The sequence below is a fragment of the Plecotus auritus genome, assembly GCF_963455305.1.
Source record: "Plecotus auritus genome assembly, chromosome: 2".
In the NCBI taxonomy this organism is placed as follows: domain Eukaryota; kingdom Metazoa; phylum Chordata; class Mammalia; order Chiroptera; family Vespertilionidae; genus Plecotus; species Plecotus auritus.
The window spans coordinates 34,878,334-34,893,496 of record NC_137771.1 but is presented as its reverse complement, the minus strand read 5'-3'; the positions used below and the strand labels follow the sequence as shown (position 1 = coordinate 34,893,496).

Genomic DNA, 15,163 nt, shown 5'->3' with positions numbered 1-15,163 from the left:
GAGTGTGCGGGAGGCAGCTGAATCGATGTTTCTCTGTCATCGATGTTTCTAACTCTCTATCCCTCTCTCTTCATCTCTGCAAAAAATCAATAAAATATACTAAAAAAAAAATTAAATCATAAAACCACTACAAAACTCTATGCTCTTCTTAAGCCTACTCTTATCTAAACTACTTTATCTCCCTTTTGCAGACACTCATTCAATGAATATAAACCATTTTCCATTATTACAATCATGATATCTTTCCTTTCACTAATGTACCCACTATATCTGAATCAAAACAATTTGATCTCCTCTTCAAACTACATTAGGTTCCTCCATTCTTTTCTAATATCACCCAGAAAATTAGCTATCAATATTTTATGAAGGAATGTACTATACTGAGTTCTCAGAAAAGAAAGGCAGTATCTAAACCATTTTTTAAATGATCATTACAATCTGACCTTGCTGCTTCTAGAAGAGTTAAACATTTTGAATTTGATCGACAGAAGCAAAATAAAAAGGAATACCAAAAACACTGCATACACATCCTCTTCTGTCAAAGGGATTCACCACTGCTGTATAAATCTAAGGTATTTTACTATGTCTTGACAGTAAAATTGACTGTCAAGACAACTTTTAAAATTTAACCTGAGTTTTGCTTACCAATTGATAGAAGATATAAAGAAGTCCAAAGCACAAGAAAAGCCACTAACAAATATAGGAAGAAATTTATAGATAGGGAATGTTCAGTTATGAAGTTATAACACAATCAGTCTTAGAGCTAAAATGGACCTCAAAAAATACGTAATCTAATCCTGTTTTAGAAATGAGTAAAAAATGAGAAAATGAAAAAGCCTAAGATCATCCAGAAAGATAGAGCCAGAATTAGAACTCAAGATTTCCTGATTGTCAGTACTCTTTCCACTCTATTGTCAGCATTCTTCTTTTCTGTTAATATTCTTTGTAGAATTATGAGATCTATTTTTAAATGAACTTATTAATTCCTAATCCTATCTAATAAAAGAGTAATATGCAAATTGACCGTCACTCCAACACACAAGATGGCCACCCCCATGTGGTCTAAGATGGCTGCCCCCATGTGGACACAAGATGGCCTGAAGGGGAGGGCAGTTGTGGGCAATCAGGCCAGCAGGGGAGGGCAGTTGGGGGGGATGAGGCCTGCAGGGGAGGGCAGTTAGGGGCGACCAGGCCTGCAGGGGAGGGCAGTTGGGGGCGACCAGGCCTGCAGGGGAGGACAGTTGGGGCAATTGGGCCGGCAGGGGAGCAGTTAGGCGTCGATCAGGCTGGCAGGGTAGTGGTTAGGGGCAATCAGGCAGGCAGGCAGGCAGGCGAGCGGTTGGGAGCCAGCTGTCCTGGATTGTGAGAGGGATGCCCCAGATTGGAGAGGGTGCAGACTGGGCTGAGGGACACCCCCACCCCCATGCACGAATTTCGTGCATTGAGCCTCTAGTTTATTTATAAAGCCCTTAGTAGAGACTATCAAGTGGCATATATATGCATTTTTCCCCCCAGTATTTTGGTTTTCCAAGCTAAAACCATTTGGCCTATCATGCCATCCCAAAACAACCATCACTCACAATATGAATAGCAAGGAGCAAATAAGATTCAATCCCTTCACAACTTAGTGAACAAACTGGCATAATCTTCTTTAAAAAATAATTTTTACAGAAGAGTGACTATCAAAGGATTTATTTAAAACCTATCTACTACTTGTATCTCATGCCTTACCATCTTTGAGGACTGACCACTTTACAATCTAATGACATCTAGATTTTAGTCTTAGTAATCTGAACTTTAATTTGTTTGTATGTGGACTATACCATGTTAAATGTATTATCAATACTTAAAAAGCTAGCTTTAACAAACATTTGACCAATTCCACTTTAATGCATACAAAATATGACCCACTAATAGAGGTACTTCCTACTGCAAAAAGGAGGCATTTTTCAAAAGATATCCAAAGATGGAAATTCTACCTATTAATCCTCTTTATTTATTCACACTAAGATCAACTCCTCATTTCTATTTCAGTTCTTCCAATTTACTTGTAAGTTATCCAGACTTTTGGTGCTTTCCCATAAAAGGAGAGAAATCACGTTCAATTACCCATATGAGGACTCTTAGAACTATACTATCCCTGTTCTTTTTCTTTTTCCAGTCTCTCCAAGGATAATACTCTTTCTTAGTCCTCTATCCAAGGCTAAAAATTATGCAGATCCACACCTCTCAGCATTTGTTTGTAAATATACAATGTGCATAAATACACATGTATTGAAATATTACCAGTGATTACCTCTGAGAGTTATGGTTATTTTTAAAATATTTTTTATTGATTTTTGTTTATCTTTTTTTTAGAGAAAGAGGAGGAAGAGAGAGAAACATCAGTGAGAGAGAGAACCACCCATCAGTTGCCTCTCACACACCCTGACTGACCAGGGACTGAACCAAAACCTGGGTATGGATCAAACAGCAACCTGGATATGTGCCCTGACTGGAATCAATTGAGCCACACTAGCCAGAGCTATATTTTGTCTGTCTTTATTCTCCATGTTTCTATAATAAACATTTGTCACTTTTATAATCAGAGCAAAATGTTTATAAATGTAATCTTTATGCAAAATAGACCTTCTCTGAAGATCAAAAGATACAGACTTCATTTTTGCCATTAAGAAATAAAACATAAGTTCAGAACTTACCCTAAAGAATTTCCAAATTAGAAAAAGATATAATAGACATGAATCACCTGTTTTTCAGTAGTTTTCTTTCTGGCTTCTGCCCTCTCTTCTAATTCTTCCAATTCATTAACTTCAGCATCAAGGTCATTGTTATCATGCTCATCAACATCATCAAACTCATTTTCATCATCAAAACCCTCTTCGTCCTCGTCTTCTATTTCAGCTCCAGAATCTTCATCATCATCATCGTCGTCGTCGTCGTCGTCATCGTCGTCATCATCATCTTCTTCGTCATCTTCTTCCTCTTCGTCTTCGTCTTCATCATCTGTTGCATCTCCTGTTTTACCTTCCGTATTACTTAGGTCTGAAATCAAAAGTGCCTGCAAGCCATTTCGTAATTTGATGTATCTAAAACAAAACAAAAAACACATTTGAGTCAGCAATTCATTAGAATACACCGATACAAGTGATCAGCTTAGCAAAAATTTTGTCAAAAATTCAAGTACACATAGGAAAACCAACACTATTTTAAATTAAACTAATCAAAATGGTTGTTCTGGGAGGGAACCTCAAAAAAGCTTATCAGTTTCTGAGTAGCTGGAAAGACAGGATGAGAGACACTACATTGTATTTTTTATATAGTGGTGGGCAAAAGTACGGTTATAGTTGTGAGTACGCAAGTTTATCACTGTATTATTATTTATTATTATATTATTTTCCAAATGAATGATTATAAACCTACTTTTGCCCACACCTATATACAGTGTACATTTTATATTACCATTTATATCTTTAAATTTTAAACTATGAAAATATAGTTATTCAAAAACCAAATCTTAGAAGTTAAAATTTTAGAAATTAAAGCCCCCACTCAGACTACCTTACTATTCTTTTAGTTTGTAAGTACTTAATAAACATTCTACCATACCAGAAGACCTAAGAGAAACATATCCCCCAATGTACGGAGCAGTCATGTAAGCTTAAACATTAAAGCAAAATCTCATATATTTAAACTCTGTTGGTTCCCTTTGATACAATGTATTTGATATTTTATACCAGTCACCAAACTGCTTTTATGGACTAAAAATTGAATATAGTTCTAAGAAAACTAAATCCCACAGACTGGTAGCCCTGAAGAGAGATGATTATCCATCCTATTTTAGTAAAACTGCTATGCCAATTTGATGATGGGTACCTACTACAAACTTCTGTTTATACTCATTCTTACGTGTTATTCAATAAGCATTTACTTAGCAGCTTTTAAAAATATATATTTTTATTGATGTCAGAGAAGAAGGGAGAGGGAGAGAGAGATAGAAACATCAATGATCAGTGAGAAACATCAATGATCAGTGAGAATCATCAATCAGCAGCCTCCTGCATGCCCCTACTGGGGATTAAGCCCCCAACTGCATGTGCCCCAACCTGGAAGCCAATCATGACATCCTGGTTAATAGGTTGATGCTCAACCACTGAGCCACATTGGCCAGGCTGCTTAGCAGCTTTTAATGTATTAGATACCATGCTATATTAAGGGTAAAAAAGAATAAAACCACATTCCTCAACATCAGGTACTCACTGTCCAGTACCATGTAATATAATTAAGGCAGTACAATATAATCAGGGAAGGCCACTGAGACAAGGCACACTTAATTTGAGCCTTGCCGATAAAAAAAAAAGTTCATCTAGTAGAAACTGAAAATATTAAGGTACAAAGAAAAGAAAGATTTGATTAAGATAGAAGACTGAATACATGGATTTATCTATCTCCTTTCCATATCAAAAATCGCATTTAAATAACCTCAATACTCCAGCTTACTCCTCACCCCCACCTGACACACATACCTCAAATCTATCCTCAGCAGCCTGAAGAAAGCAGATCAAGCCTGTGATAGGCTACTGTTTCCCCAAAAGTCTTTTATGGAAATCCTAACCTCTAATACCTCAGAAAGTGACTGCATTTAGAAATAGGGCCTTTACAGAGATTATTAAGTTACAATGAGGCCATTATAGTGGCCCTAATCTAATCCGACTGGTGTTTTTATAAGAAATTTAGATCCATAGACATTGGGCCTGTCCACACACACAAGCAAGACCATGTGAGGACACAGCATGAAGGTGGCCATCTGTAACCCATAGAGAGACCTCAGAAGAAACCAAACCTGACACCTTGACCTTGGACTTCTAGCCTCCAGAAATGTAAAAAAAAAAAAATTCTGTTGTTTAAGCCACCCAGTGTTATTGCAGCCCTAAGACTCCATACAATGTTCCCCACTACCTATACAACCTCCTTTCCCACCCCACTCTTCATTCATTTTTTGTTGTTGTTCTGACCAAATAACTTTATTGTTGTTTCTTTAACATTCCAAACAGGGCCTTCACGATTGCTATACCCTCAGCTCTTGCGCCAGATGAGTACTTGCATGGCTGCTCCATCTCTTTCAAATCTTTGCTGAAATGCCCACTTTTCAGAAATGCCTTTTCTAACCATAGTATCTAAAATAGCACCCCAGTCCATCTCTATCCTCTTTTATACTGCTTTAACATTTTCACACCATTTATTATCACTTGACTTTTTTCTTGTTGTTCCTGTGTGGGCTTTTAGAATATCAGCTCAAAGGGCAGGGCTTTTCTTTTCCTTCACAAGCACCTAAGACATTGCTTGGTACTTGGGAAACATTTAAGAAACATTTGTTGAATGAACAAAAAATGTTACTGCCTAAAGAGGGCCTGATATATGATAAGTACTTAAAACTAAGTGAAACAAAATATCAGCTAAAATCTAATACCAAGTTTCATAAAGATAAATGAGTACACATGTATACATTAAATTTATATAAAGGTATAGCAAATGAAATAAGAAGATACAAACCAAATGTAACAGTAATCCTATATAATGAAAGGCTAATATGTGAAAAGACCGGTCGTTATGACATGCACTGACCACCAACGCAGGAGCTGCCCCCTGGAGGTCAGTGCACTTCCACAGGGGGAGCACTGCTCAGCCAGAAGCTAGCTCATGGCTGGTCAGTGCAGCAGCAGTGGCAGAAGCCTCTCACACCTCCGCAGCAGCGCTAAGCCATTAGTCGGACATTTCCCAAGGGCTCCCAGCTGCCAGAGGGATGTCTGAATCCCCCGATCCTAAGCCTATAGGTGGCAGACGCTCAACGCAGGAGCTGCCCCCTGGTGATCAGTGATCTCCCACAGGGGGAGCACTGCTCAGCCTTCCCCAGGCTCATGGCTGGTGAGTGCAGCGGCAGTGGCGGGAGCCTCTCCTATCTCCGCAGCAGTTGGACATCCCCCAAGGGCTTCTGGACTGCGAGAGGGCACAGGCCGAGCTGAGGGACACCCCCCACCCCTAGTGCATGAATTTCATGCACTGGGCCTCTAATATATATATTATGTGGACTAATATAATATCTCTGAACGCATAATAATCTGGCCACTCAGTGTGTGTGTGTGTGTGTGTGTGTGTGTGTGTGTGCGCGCGCGCGCGTGTGTGTATTAGAGGCCCGGTGCATGAATTCGTGCATGGGTGGGGTCCGGCCAGCCTGGCCAGGGGGAGGGGACATGGGTGGTTGGCCGGCCTGTCTGCTGATCGAACTCCTGGTCGAGGGGACAATTTGCATATTAGCCTTTTATTATATAGGATATACACTGAGTGGCCAGATAATTATGTGTTCAGAGATCATAATAATCTGGCCACTCAGGGTATATATATATGGAGAGGAACAGAAGTAGAACAGGATACAAGAACTTCCGTGCCTTAATTTATAATTTCTATACTTTTTCAATCTTTTGTAATGAAAACATGTCCATTTATTATTTTTATAATAAAAGTAATAAAAACCCCAAGCCCACTCCTTAACAAATTAAGAACACATACACATACACAAAGCCCTTTGTTTTATAGATGATTAACTCCCCTAAGTCAACATCAAATCCATTTTAAAGACAGTCAAGGATAAAATGCTCTTTATCATCACTTCTAGTCAACACTATATTGGAAGTCCTAATCAATAAAAAAGGATTCAAAATATACATAAATAGAAAAATTATGAGGCCAAGATAGTGAAAACTAAAATAAATAATTGCAAAATATGACTACCTAGAGAATTCAAGAAAAATTTTTAAACTATGAGTAATAAAGAGTTCAGCTAAGTATCCAAAATCAAGAACCATGACCAAAAAGCATGAACTTTCCTATGTAGCAAAGATAACTTATTAAAATGAGATTTAAATGAGATCCTATTCACAAAAGTAACAAACTATAAAATACTTAAATATAAACCTAATAACAATAGCTCACATTTTAAATGTATTAACTTGCATGTCTTAACCCACTTAATCTTCATAATAACCCTAATGAGTTATTATTCCCATATTACGGATGAGGAAACTAAAGTACAACAAAGGTTTTATTTGCCCAAGCTTACCAGGAACTGAACCCAAGTAGCATGGCACTAGAACCCATTCTTTTTTTTTTTTAAATATATTTTATTGATTTCTTAAAGAGAGGAAGGGAGAGGGATAGAGAGTTAGAAACATCGATGAGAGAGAAACATCTATCAGCTGCCTCCTGCACACCTCCCACAGGGGATGTGCCCGCAACCAAGGTACATGCCCTTGACCGGAATCGAACCTGGGACCCTTCAGTCTGCAGGCCGATGCTCTATCCACTGAGCCAAACCAGTTACGGCAGAACCCATTCTTTTCACTACTACTTAACACAGCAAACATAAGGAAAACTAGGAAACTTTACAGAAGAATTCATACCATACTGTTGAGTGGGAACACCCAATATTGCGAAGACATAAATTCTTCCCCCAAATTAATGTATATAGTATTCAAGAGAATTCCAATTTTAAGATCCCAAAGATTTTTTTACCAGATTTTTTTGTGGAACTTGATATACTGACTCTAAAATTCATGTCAATGAGAAACACAAAAAATGCCAAGAACATTTTTTTTAAATCCTCACCTGAGGAATATACCTTTTTTTAAATTGATTTGAGAGAAAGGGAGAGAGGGAGAGGGATAGAGAAACAGAAACTCTGATGTGAGAAATATCCCTCAATTGCCTCCCATATGTGCTCCGACCAGGGATGAAACCACAACCTGGGCGTGTGACCTAACTGGGAGTCAAAGCCACCACCTTCTGGTGTACGGGACAGGACAACACTCCAATCAACTGAGCCACACCAGCCAGGGACCAAGAACATTTTGAAAAGGGACAACAATGAGGGGGAACTGTCTTACCAATTATAAAAAGTTTTTTAAAGCAATTGAAATTAAACGGTCTACTGGTACAGGAACACCTCCAGATGAAAGAGAGCAGGTTCTAGAAAGGGAATAATGTTTATAAAACTATTGCAACACTGTTTATTATAATTCAATAAATGATGCTGAAACAAAAGACAATTCACTTAGGGAGAAAAACTAGCCATCTATCTCTACCTTACACTCAACACATAAATGAATCCCAGGTAGATTATAGAGCTAAAAGGAAAAAGTGTTCTAAAAGTATTTAAGAAACAATAGTTATAACACTGGAATAAGAAAATCTGTGCAAACAAGTCACAAAATCCAGAAGCTATAAAAGAAAAAATAGATTTCACTACATTCTAATTTTAAACTTCTTTAAAACAAAACATCATAAACAAAATCAAAGAGCAAAATGCACACTGAAAGAAAAGACTAACAGGGAACATTCATAAAAGAGGAATATTAGAAATCAACCCAAATGTCCACAGGTAGGAGAATATGCAATAAATTATCCTATAGCCACACTATAGCGTAATTCAAGATTTCATTTTCATTAGAGAGAGAAAATAGCAACTTGGGTTCTAGCCTTAAATTGCTATTTCTAGGCCTAATGGATAGCGTTCAATCATTTTAGGTCAAAAGAGCATACTTGAAGAGATCAACCAAAGAACTTGTATGCATATATACATAACCCACAGACACAGACAATAGGGTGGTGGAGGCCTGGGGTGGGTGACAGAGGCGGGCAATAGGGGCTCTATGGGAGAAAAAGGGGGACGTATGTAATACTTTCAACAGTATTTTTTTTTTTAAAAAAAAAAAAGAGCATACCTGAGGGGCTAACTTTGTAATTATACAACTTGTCGTTACCTTTCCCCAAATCATGTGATCTCAAACATTTATATGTATATATAATTTTTGGAAAGGTGGGGTTTTTCTAAGATGTCAATCTTTCTCTTAAAAAAAGAAAGAAAACAAATCTCTTTTCTAACTTATTTAACCTGTCTTCCTTTATTTGGCTTCATTATCCTACTACTCCTGCACTGAAAATGAAAGCTGACGTCCATTTTTCAAACCATTTTCAAAACTCAAAAATACGGAATTATTTTCTTTATAATAAAGTAGCTACCCACTCATTTTTGTTATTTAAGAAACCAACTTTTGCTCTAGCTGGTTTGGCTCAGTGGATAGAGTGTCAGCCTGCGGACTGAAGGGTCAAGGGCACATGCCCAGGCTATGGGCTTGATCCCCAGTACGAGGCATGCAGGAGGCAGCCAATCAATGATTCTCTCTCATCATTGATGTTTCTATCTCTCTCTCCCTCTCCCTTTCTCTCTGAAATCAATGAAGATATATTAAAAAAAACAACAACCAACTTTTGTGAATCCACTTTCAGTCACTAAAATTACCAGTTAAGAGTTCATGTATTTAAATCCAAGTTCATGTACTGAGACCACCTTGGGGGTTATTTTAACCAAGCTGCTAAAATTATTAACATTATGAAGGTTGAGGCATTATGAAAGACTCCATTCTTTAAATTTCCAGTCCTGCATCTATCTATATATTTTTTCAGATAACCCTCTAATTGCCACCTGGTTACCCCCTGAATGACTCATGTATATATCCACCTGACATCCATTATCCAAACCACTGGGATGTGACCAGACCTCCTAGCACCCATCTTTGGACCATCTGGCATGCATCATCCTGACTGCCTGACATCTGATAACCATTCTGGACCAATTGTAGGGCTAAGGACTTAGTAGAACTGATAATTCTCAAGACTGTACTTTTTACTATAAGAACTTTTAACCTTCCTTTCTTCTTTGGAACACTTCTGGGCTTTTGCCTAGCTGTGTTTCCCGTTTGCAAATTCCAACACTCTTAAATAATTCTCTACCATTTATTTCTAGAAACCCCTGAGTGCATTTGACAAGACTAAGCATTCATCACAATATTCCCAACTCACAGGATTGCAACAATCAGAAAAATTAGAAAATTTAAAATAAAATCTCAGTAAAACTTCTTCACAAAAGTTAAAAATGAAACTAGAACAAAATTAAGTTTCTAAGTGGCTCATTTGTTAGCCAAGCAAGTGAGTTAGCCAACAGGTGAGTTAGATTGTTTGTAGCAGCTGAAGAAATTTATCCACAGAAAATAAACTTGCTTAAGGCTATCAGACTTGGGGTGAGAACTATTGCAAAGAGTTGACATAGTAGAAATAGAGTCAATTAAAAACAAAGCATATCATTTTAAGATTTTGGTCTTCATGTTACCAATAATGCTGGGTTGTTGTTTATTTGAGGGGTCAGTGCCAAGTTTGAAGCAACTGAGGAATTAGCCTCTATGATTTATTCTTGTATGTTGTTCTTGTGGTTAATCCTCACCCAAGGATATTTTTTCCACTGGTTGCCTCCCACACTCGCCCCAGGTCAGCAGATCGAGGCTGCAACCGATGTCCGAAGTCCGTGCCCTTGACTGGAATTGAACCTGCCACCCTTCAGTCCACGGGCCGACGCTCTAACCATTGAGCAACACAGGCTAGGGCCTCTATGAATATTCTTCATGGAAGAACTAGAGACAAGATCATTTTCAAAGAGGTTGAGAAAACAAGAATACAATACAATCTAAAATGTTACCACATTTATGTTGGTAAAAACATGTATGGAGCAGAAAAAAAGCTTTAGTTGGACAAATTTATGGTGTTTCAAAGCCTATGATTATTTATTGTCTTATTCATCAGCAGTACTTTGCAAAAAATACATTAATCTATCATGTCGTAGTGAACCAGTGGTGTTATGTGCTCTTGTAGACTTTACAATCACTAGTTCTGTGAAATTTTATCAGAAATACAAACAGAATTTCTTGAATTGCCCTTACTGTGGAGTAATTTGATAGTTTAGCAATGGGAACATTTTATTGCAATGTTTTGAGCCAAGACTGAAAATTTTCAACCAGTATTATCAAACCTCAAATGGCTTTAGAAATTAGCTCCTGCTGCAGACTTGATATGTTCAACCCACATTACAAAACAGTACTTCTAATGCAAACTTATCTTATGGTAAAGTCATTTCAACAACTAATGTTATCTGAATCACAAGTAATGGCAAGCTGCTTTATACACACACTCCTGTGCTGTCAAAGTTAAAACAAAAAAATCATATCTCCATTTGCACACAAGTTTGTAGCAATATGTTTTCCAAGCAAACTACAGTTCCAATAGTGTTTTTCAGATCTTGGTGGGAGCCCTTTTAACTGTGCTACTGAGGAGCTTCCACCTAATTTTCAATCAGAAGTCATTAATTTACAATGTAATGTGACATGCTAAAAGGCAAAAATATCAGAAAAGAATCTAATAGAGCCCTGGCCGGTTTGGCTCAGTGGATAGAGCGTCAGCCTAGCGTCAGCCTGTGGACTCAAGGGTCCCAGGTTCGATTCCGGTCAAGGGCATGTACCTTGGTTGCAGGCACATACCCAGTGGGGAGTGTGCAGGAGGCAGCTGATAGATGTTTCTAACTCTCTATCACTCTCCCTTCCTCTCTGTAAAAAATCAATAAAATAAAAATAAAATAAAAAAGAATCTAATAGAATTTTATAAATGCCTTTTAAGTGATAAATATGCTCAAGTAAAATCATATGTTCATAGACTGATATCTGGCAGCACATGTCAGTGTGAAAGCACATTTTCAAAGATGAAGTATGTAAAATCATATTACAAATCATTAAGAGGCGGACATTTGCAATCACTTGATGACAGACAACACTAACTTTGACCCCCTCCAAAAGCAAAATATATTCCCAATAAATAGAATTCCATTCTTCTCACTAGCAGACCTGTATTGCAAAAAGAAAATTACTATTGTTATCATTTAAACTTAGTAAAAAATTTTATTAAAAATTTGCAAAATTTTTTTCTTTCTTGTTATATAAGTACCTATATAATAGCCTCAATTTTTCCTCTTGACAAAGCCCAAAATATTTGTTATCTAGCCCTTTACAGAAAGCATTTGGTAACCTCTGGGATACATTATTTTTAAAACATGTACTCAGACAACTGGTAGTCCATATACATATATATATATATATATATACATATTTTTTGTTTTTGGTTTATTTTTGTTAATCCTCACCCGAGGGTATTTTTTCCATTGATTTTTAGAAAGGGAGAAAGAAACATCAATGTGAGAGAGACACACCCATTGGTTGCCTCCCACACTAGCCCTGACCAGGCAGGGGATAAAACCTACAACCCAGGTATGCGTCCTTGACCAGGAATTGAACCCACGACCCTTTGGTACTCAGGCCAACGCTCTAACCACTGAGTGGCACCGGCCAGGGCTGGTTATCCATATTTTTAAAAAAACAGTAATAAAATTAGATCCTTACTTAAATGTAAAAAGCAAAACTGCAAAACTTTTACAAGACAATAATATGAAAAAAAGCACAAACCATAAATAAAAAATATGAATAAATCTGATTAAATTTTAAGACTTTCCTTTTTTTTCTTGGTTAATCATCACTCACCTGAGGGTATTTTTTCCACTGATTTCCAGAGAGAGTGGAAGGAAGTGGGGGAGAGAGGGAGAGAGAAACTTCGATTTGAGAGACACATCAATTGGTTGCTCCAGAAGGTGTGGATGGACCCTGCAACCCAGATACTAGCCCTGGATCAGGAATCAAACTCGAGACCCTTTGGTGTGTGAGTTGACACTCTAACCACTGAGCGAGCAAATGGGTCAGGGCAAATTTTAACTTTCTAAACAAAAGGTAAAGGTAAGCTATTATCTTAGGAAATATATTTGCAATTTGTATAACCAACAAAGAATTAGTATTTAAAATATGTAAAGAATTCTTACAAGTCAATTTAAAAAAGGAAAAGACACAACCCAATAAAAAATGGGCCACTGATAGAAGGATAAATCCAAATGTTCAGGAAACATGAAATAATGCTAGTAATTAGGGAAATACAAATAAAATATTTTTAAAAGAGAAAAATATTTCCCACAGGTCAGATTCTCAATAATTTTTTTAAAAAAATCTAACATTAAGAGTCAGGAGGAATGTATAGAAGCAGGAGCTCTCATACTCTATTTGTATAAACATAAACTAGTATGACTAATTATAAAGACTACTATGGGCACAGTGCATGAATTCGTGCACCTTGAAAGGAACTGTGGGCCTCGAGGCTGCAGGGGGCACAGGGGCAGGTCTCGGCCCATCCTCTGCGCCCCAGCCTAGCCCCTCCCACCACAGCCCCCAGTCCCCTCTCTGCTGGCAGCCCTGCTCCCGCCGCCACTGCTTCCATGCACTGATGGCACCGGCCCCGCTCGCACCCGCTGATGGCAGAGCGATTGGGGCCGGCGCCAGCAGCGGGTGCAAGCTGCGGCTGCTGCTCCAATTGCCCCTCAGGAGCAGGGGGAGGTGGAGAAGCCCTCAGGGGCAATCAGGGCCAGCAGCTGCCACTCGCACCTGCTGACTGTGCTGAGCGATTGGGACTGGTGCCAGGCACCAGCAGTGGGTGTGAGACTGGCACCAGCAGCAGGCACGAACGGGGCTGGAACTGGCAGTGGGTGTGAGTGGGGCCGTCACCGGCAGCAGGTGTGAGAGGCAACTGCTGGCCCCAATCACTCCTCAGGAGCAGGGGGAGGTAGAGAAGCCCTGAGGGGCAATCGGGGATGGTGCTGGGTGCTGGTAGTGGGTGCAAACCGGGCTGGTGCCGGCAGCAGGTGTGAGCAGCAGGCAGGACCGTGGCGCGCGGGAGCAAAGAATTTTCAGTAACCACCAGAGGCTCGCCCCGATGAGAGTGACTGGCACTCCGCTCACCTGCTCCATCATCCCGCCGCGGCTGACACCCAACATGTTCCGCGCTCTGCTGCCTGCTGCTGAAGCCCGCCATGTTCTGCACACACCCCCTGGTGGTCAGCGCACGTCATAGCGACTGTTCAGTTGTTCCGCCATTCAGTCTATTTGCATATTAGGGTTTTATATATAAATGGCAATATCTAGTAGGGTTTAAAATATATCATTTCACTTATAGGCATACTAGAGGCCTGGGTCACGAATTCGTGCACAGGTGGGGTCCCTCGGCCTGGCCAGTGATTGAGGCCTATCGGGGGGCCAGCCAGTCAGGGGGAGGGACCCCAGGAGGTTGGCTGGCCAGCCCCCTGATCGGGGCCATGGGTGGGGGGGGAGGGGAGGCTGGACAGACAGGGGGAGGGGCCACAGGAGGTTGGCAGGCCGGGGGGAGGGGCTGTGGGAGGCTAGCTGTGGGAGCGCACTGACCACCAGGGGGCAGCTCCTGCATTGAGCATCTGCCTCCTGGTGATCAGGGCGCATCACAGTGACTGATCGACCAGTCATTATGGTCACTCTGTTGGAAAGGTCACTTAGGTTTTTATATATATAGATACCGTGGATGAAAAAGGGACCACATACTAAACCAGATAAGCTGAGGGGAGGCCTACATGGTGAATCTTTACAAACTTAGAGACCAAAAGTAACCATATAAGATGGTCTGAACATAAAAATTCCTAACTAAAAGTGGGTAGTCACACCCTACACAGGTAGCTTCCTTGACAAGGATCAATCTTTACCTTAAGAGAGGCTGTATGTTGTCTTTCTGCATCTAAGGTAACATACATTTTAAATGTCAGAGTAATCTCCTTTTCCAGCCCCCTCAGGGCACACCCACCACAAGCAGACTACAGAACCCCTCATTGTTATCTTGTTCCCCAAAAACCATCTCTATGCTATAAATGTTAACTATCTGTGTCCACCAATGTAAAAGAAGTGTCTCTCCATTTTACTTTTTTATCCAATCCAAGATATTTTCCTGCTTTGCTTTTTCCCATCCCCTAATCTACCAAAAATGGATTTCACATAAACATCTGTCTTATCCTTTTATTCTAAAGTATAAAATAAGCTGCAAAACTGCCATTCTCTGGAGTTTTCTCAATTTTTTGAGATTTTGCTTCCCGACAATTGTCATCAGTTTGGTTCAAATGAATTCATAAAAATTCTCTATACGTTTAGATATTTCTTATGTCAATAATACATCTATATATATAAAACCCTAATATGCAAATAGACGAAACATGGAACTGAACCAAACAACCAGTCGCTATGATGTGCACTAACCACCAGGGGGCACACACGGAACATGGCGGGCATCAGCAGGTGAGCAGGGGCGCCAGACCAAGGCAGGGTGCCAGTCACTGTCA

The 15,163-nt window shown here is 39.5% G+C and overlaps 1 protein-coding gene across 1 annotated transcript in view; it reads right to left on the bottom strand.

Annotated features, from left to right (window-relative positions):
• NRDC (nardilysin convertase) overlaps positions 1-15,163 on the bottom strand; it is a 74,743-nt gene that overhangs the window by 53,938 nt on the left and 5,642 nt on the right. Inside the window, exon 2 of the mRNA XM_080658032.1 lies at positions 2,747-3,086. Coding sequence (XP_080514158.1) covers positions 2,747-3,086 — 340 coding nt within the window. The remainder of the gene's footprint in view (positions 1-2,746; positions 3,087-15,163) is intronic.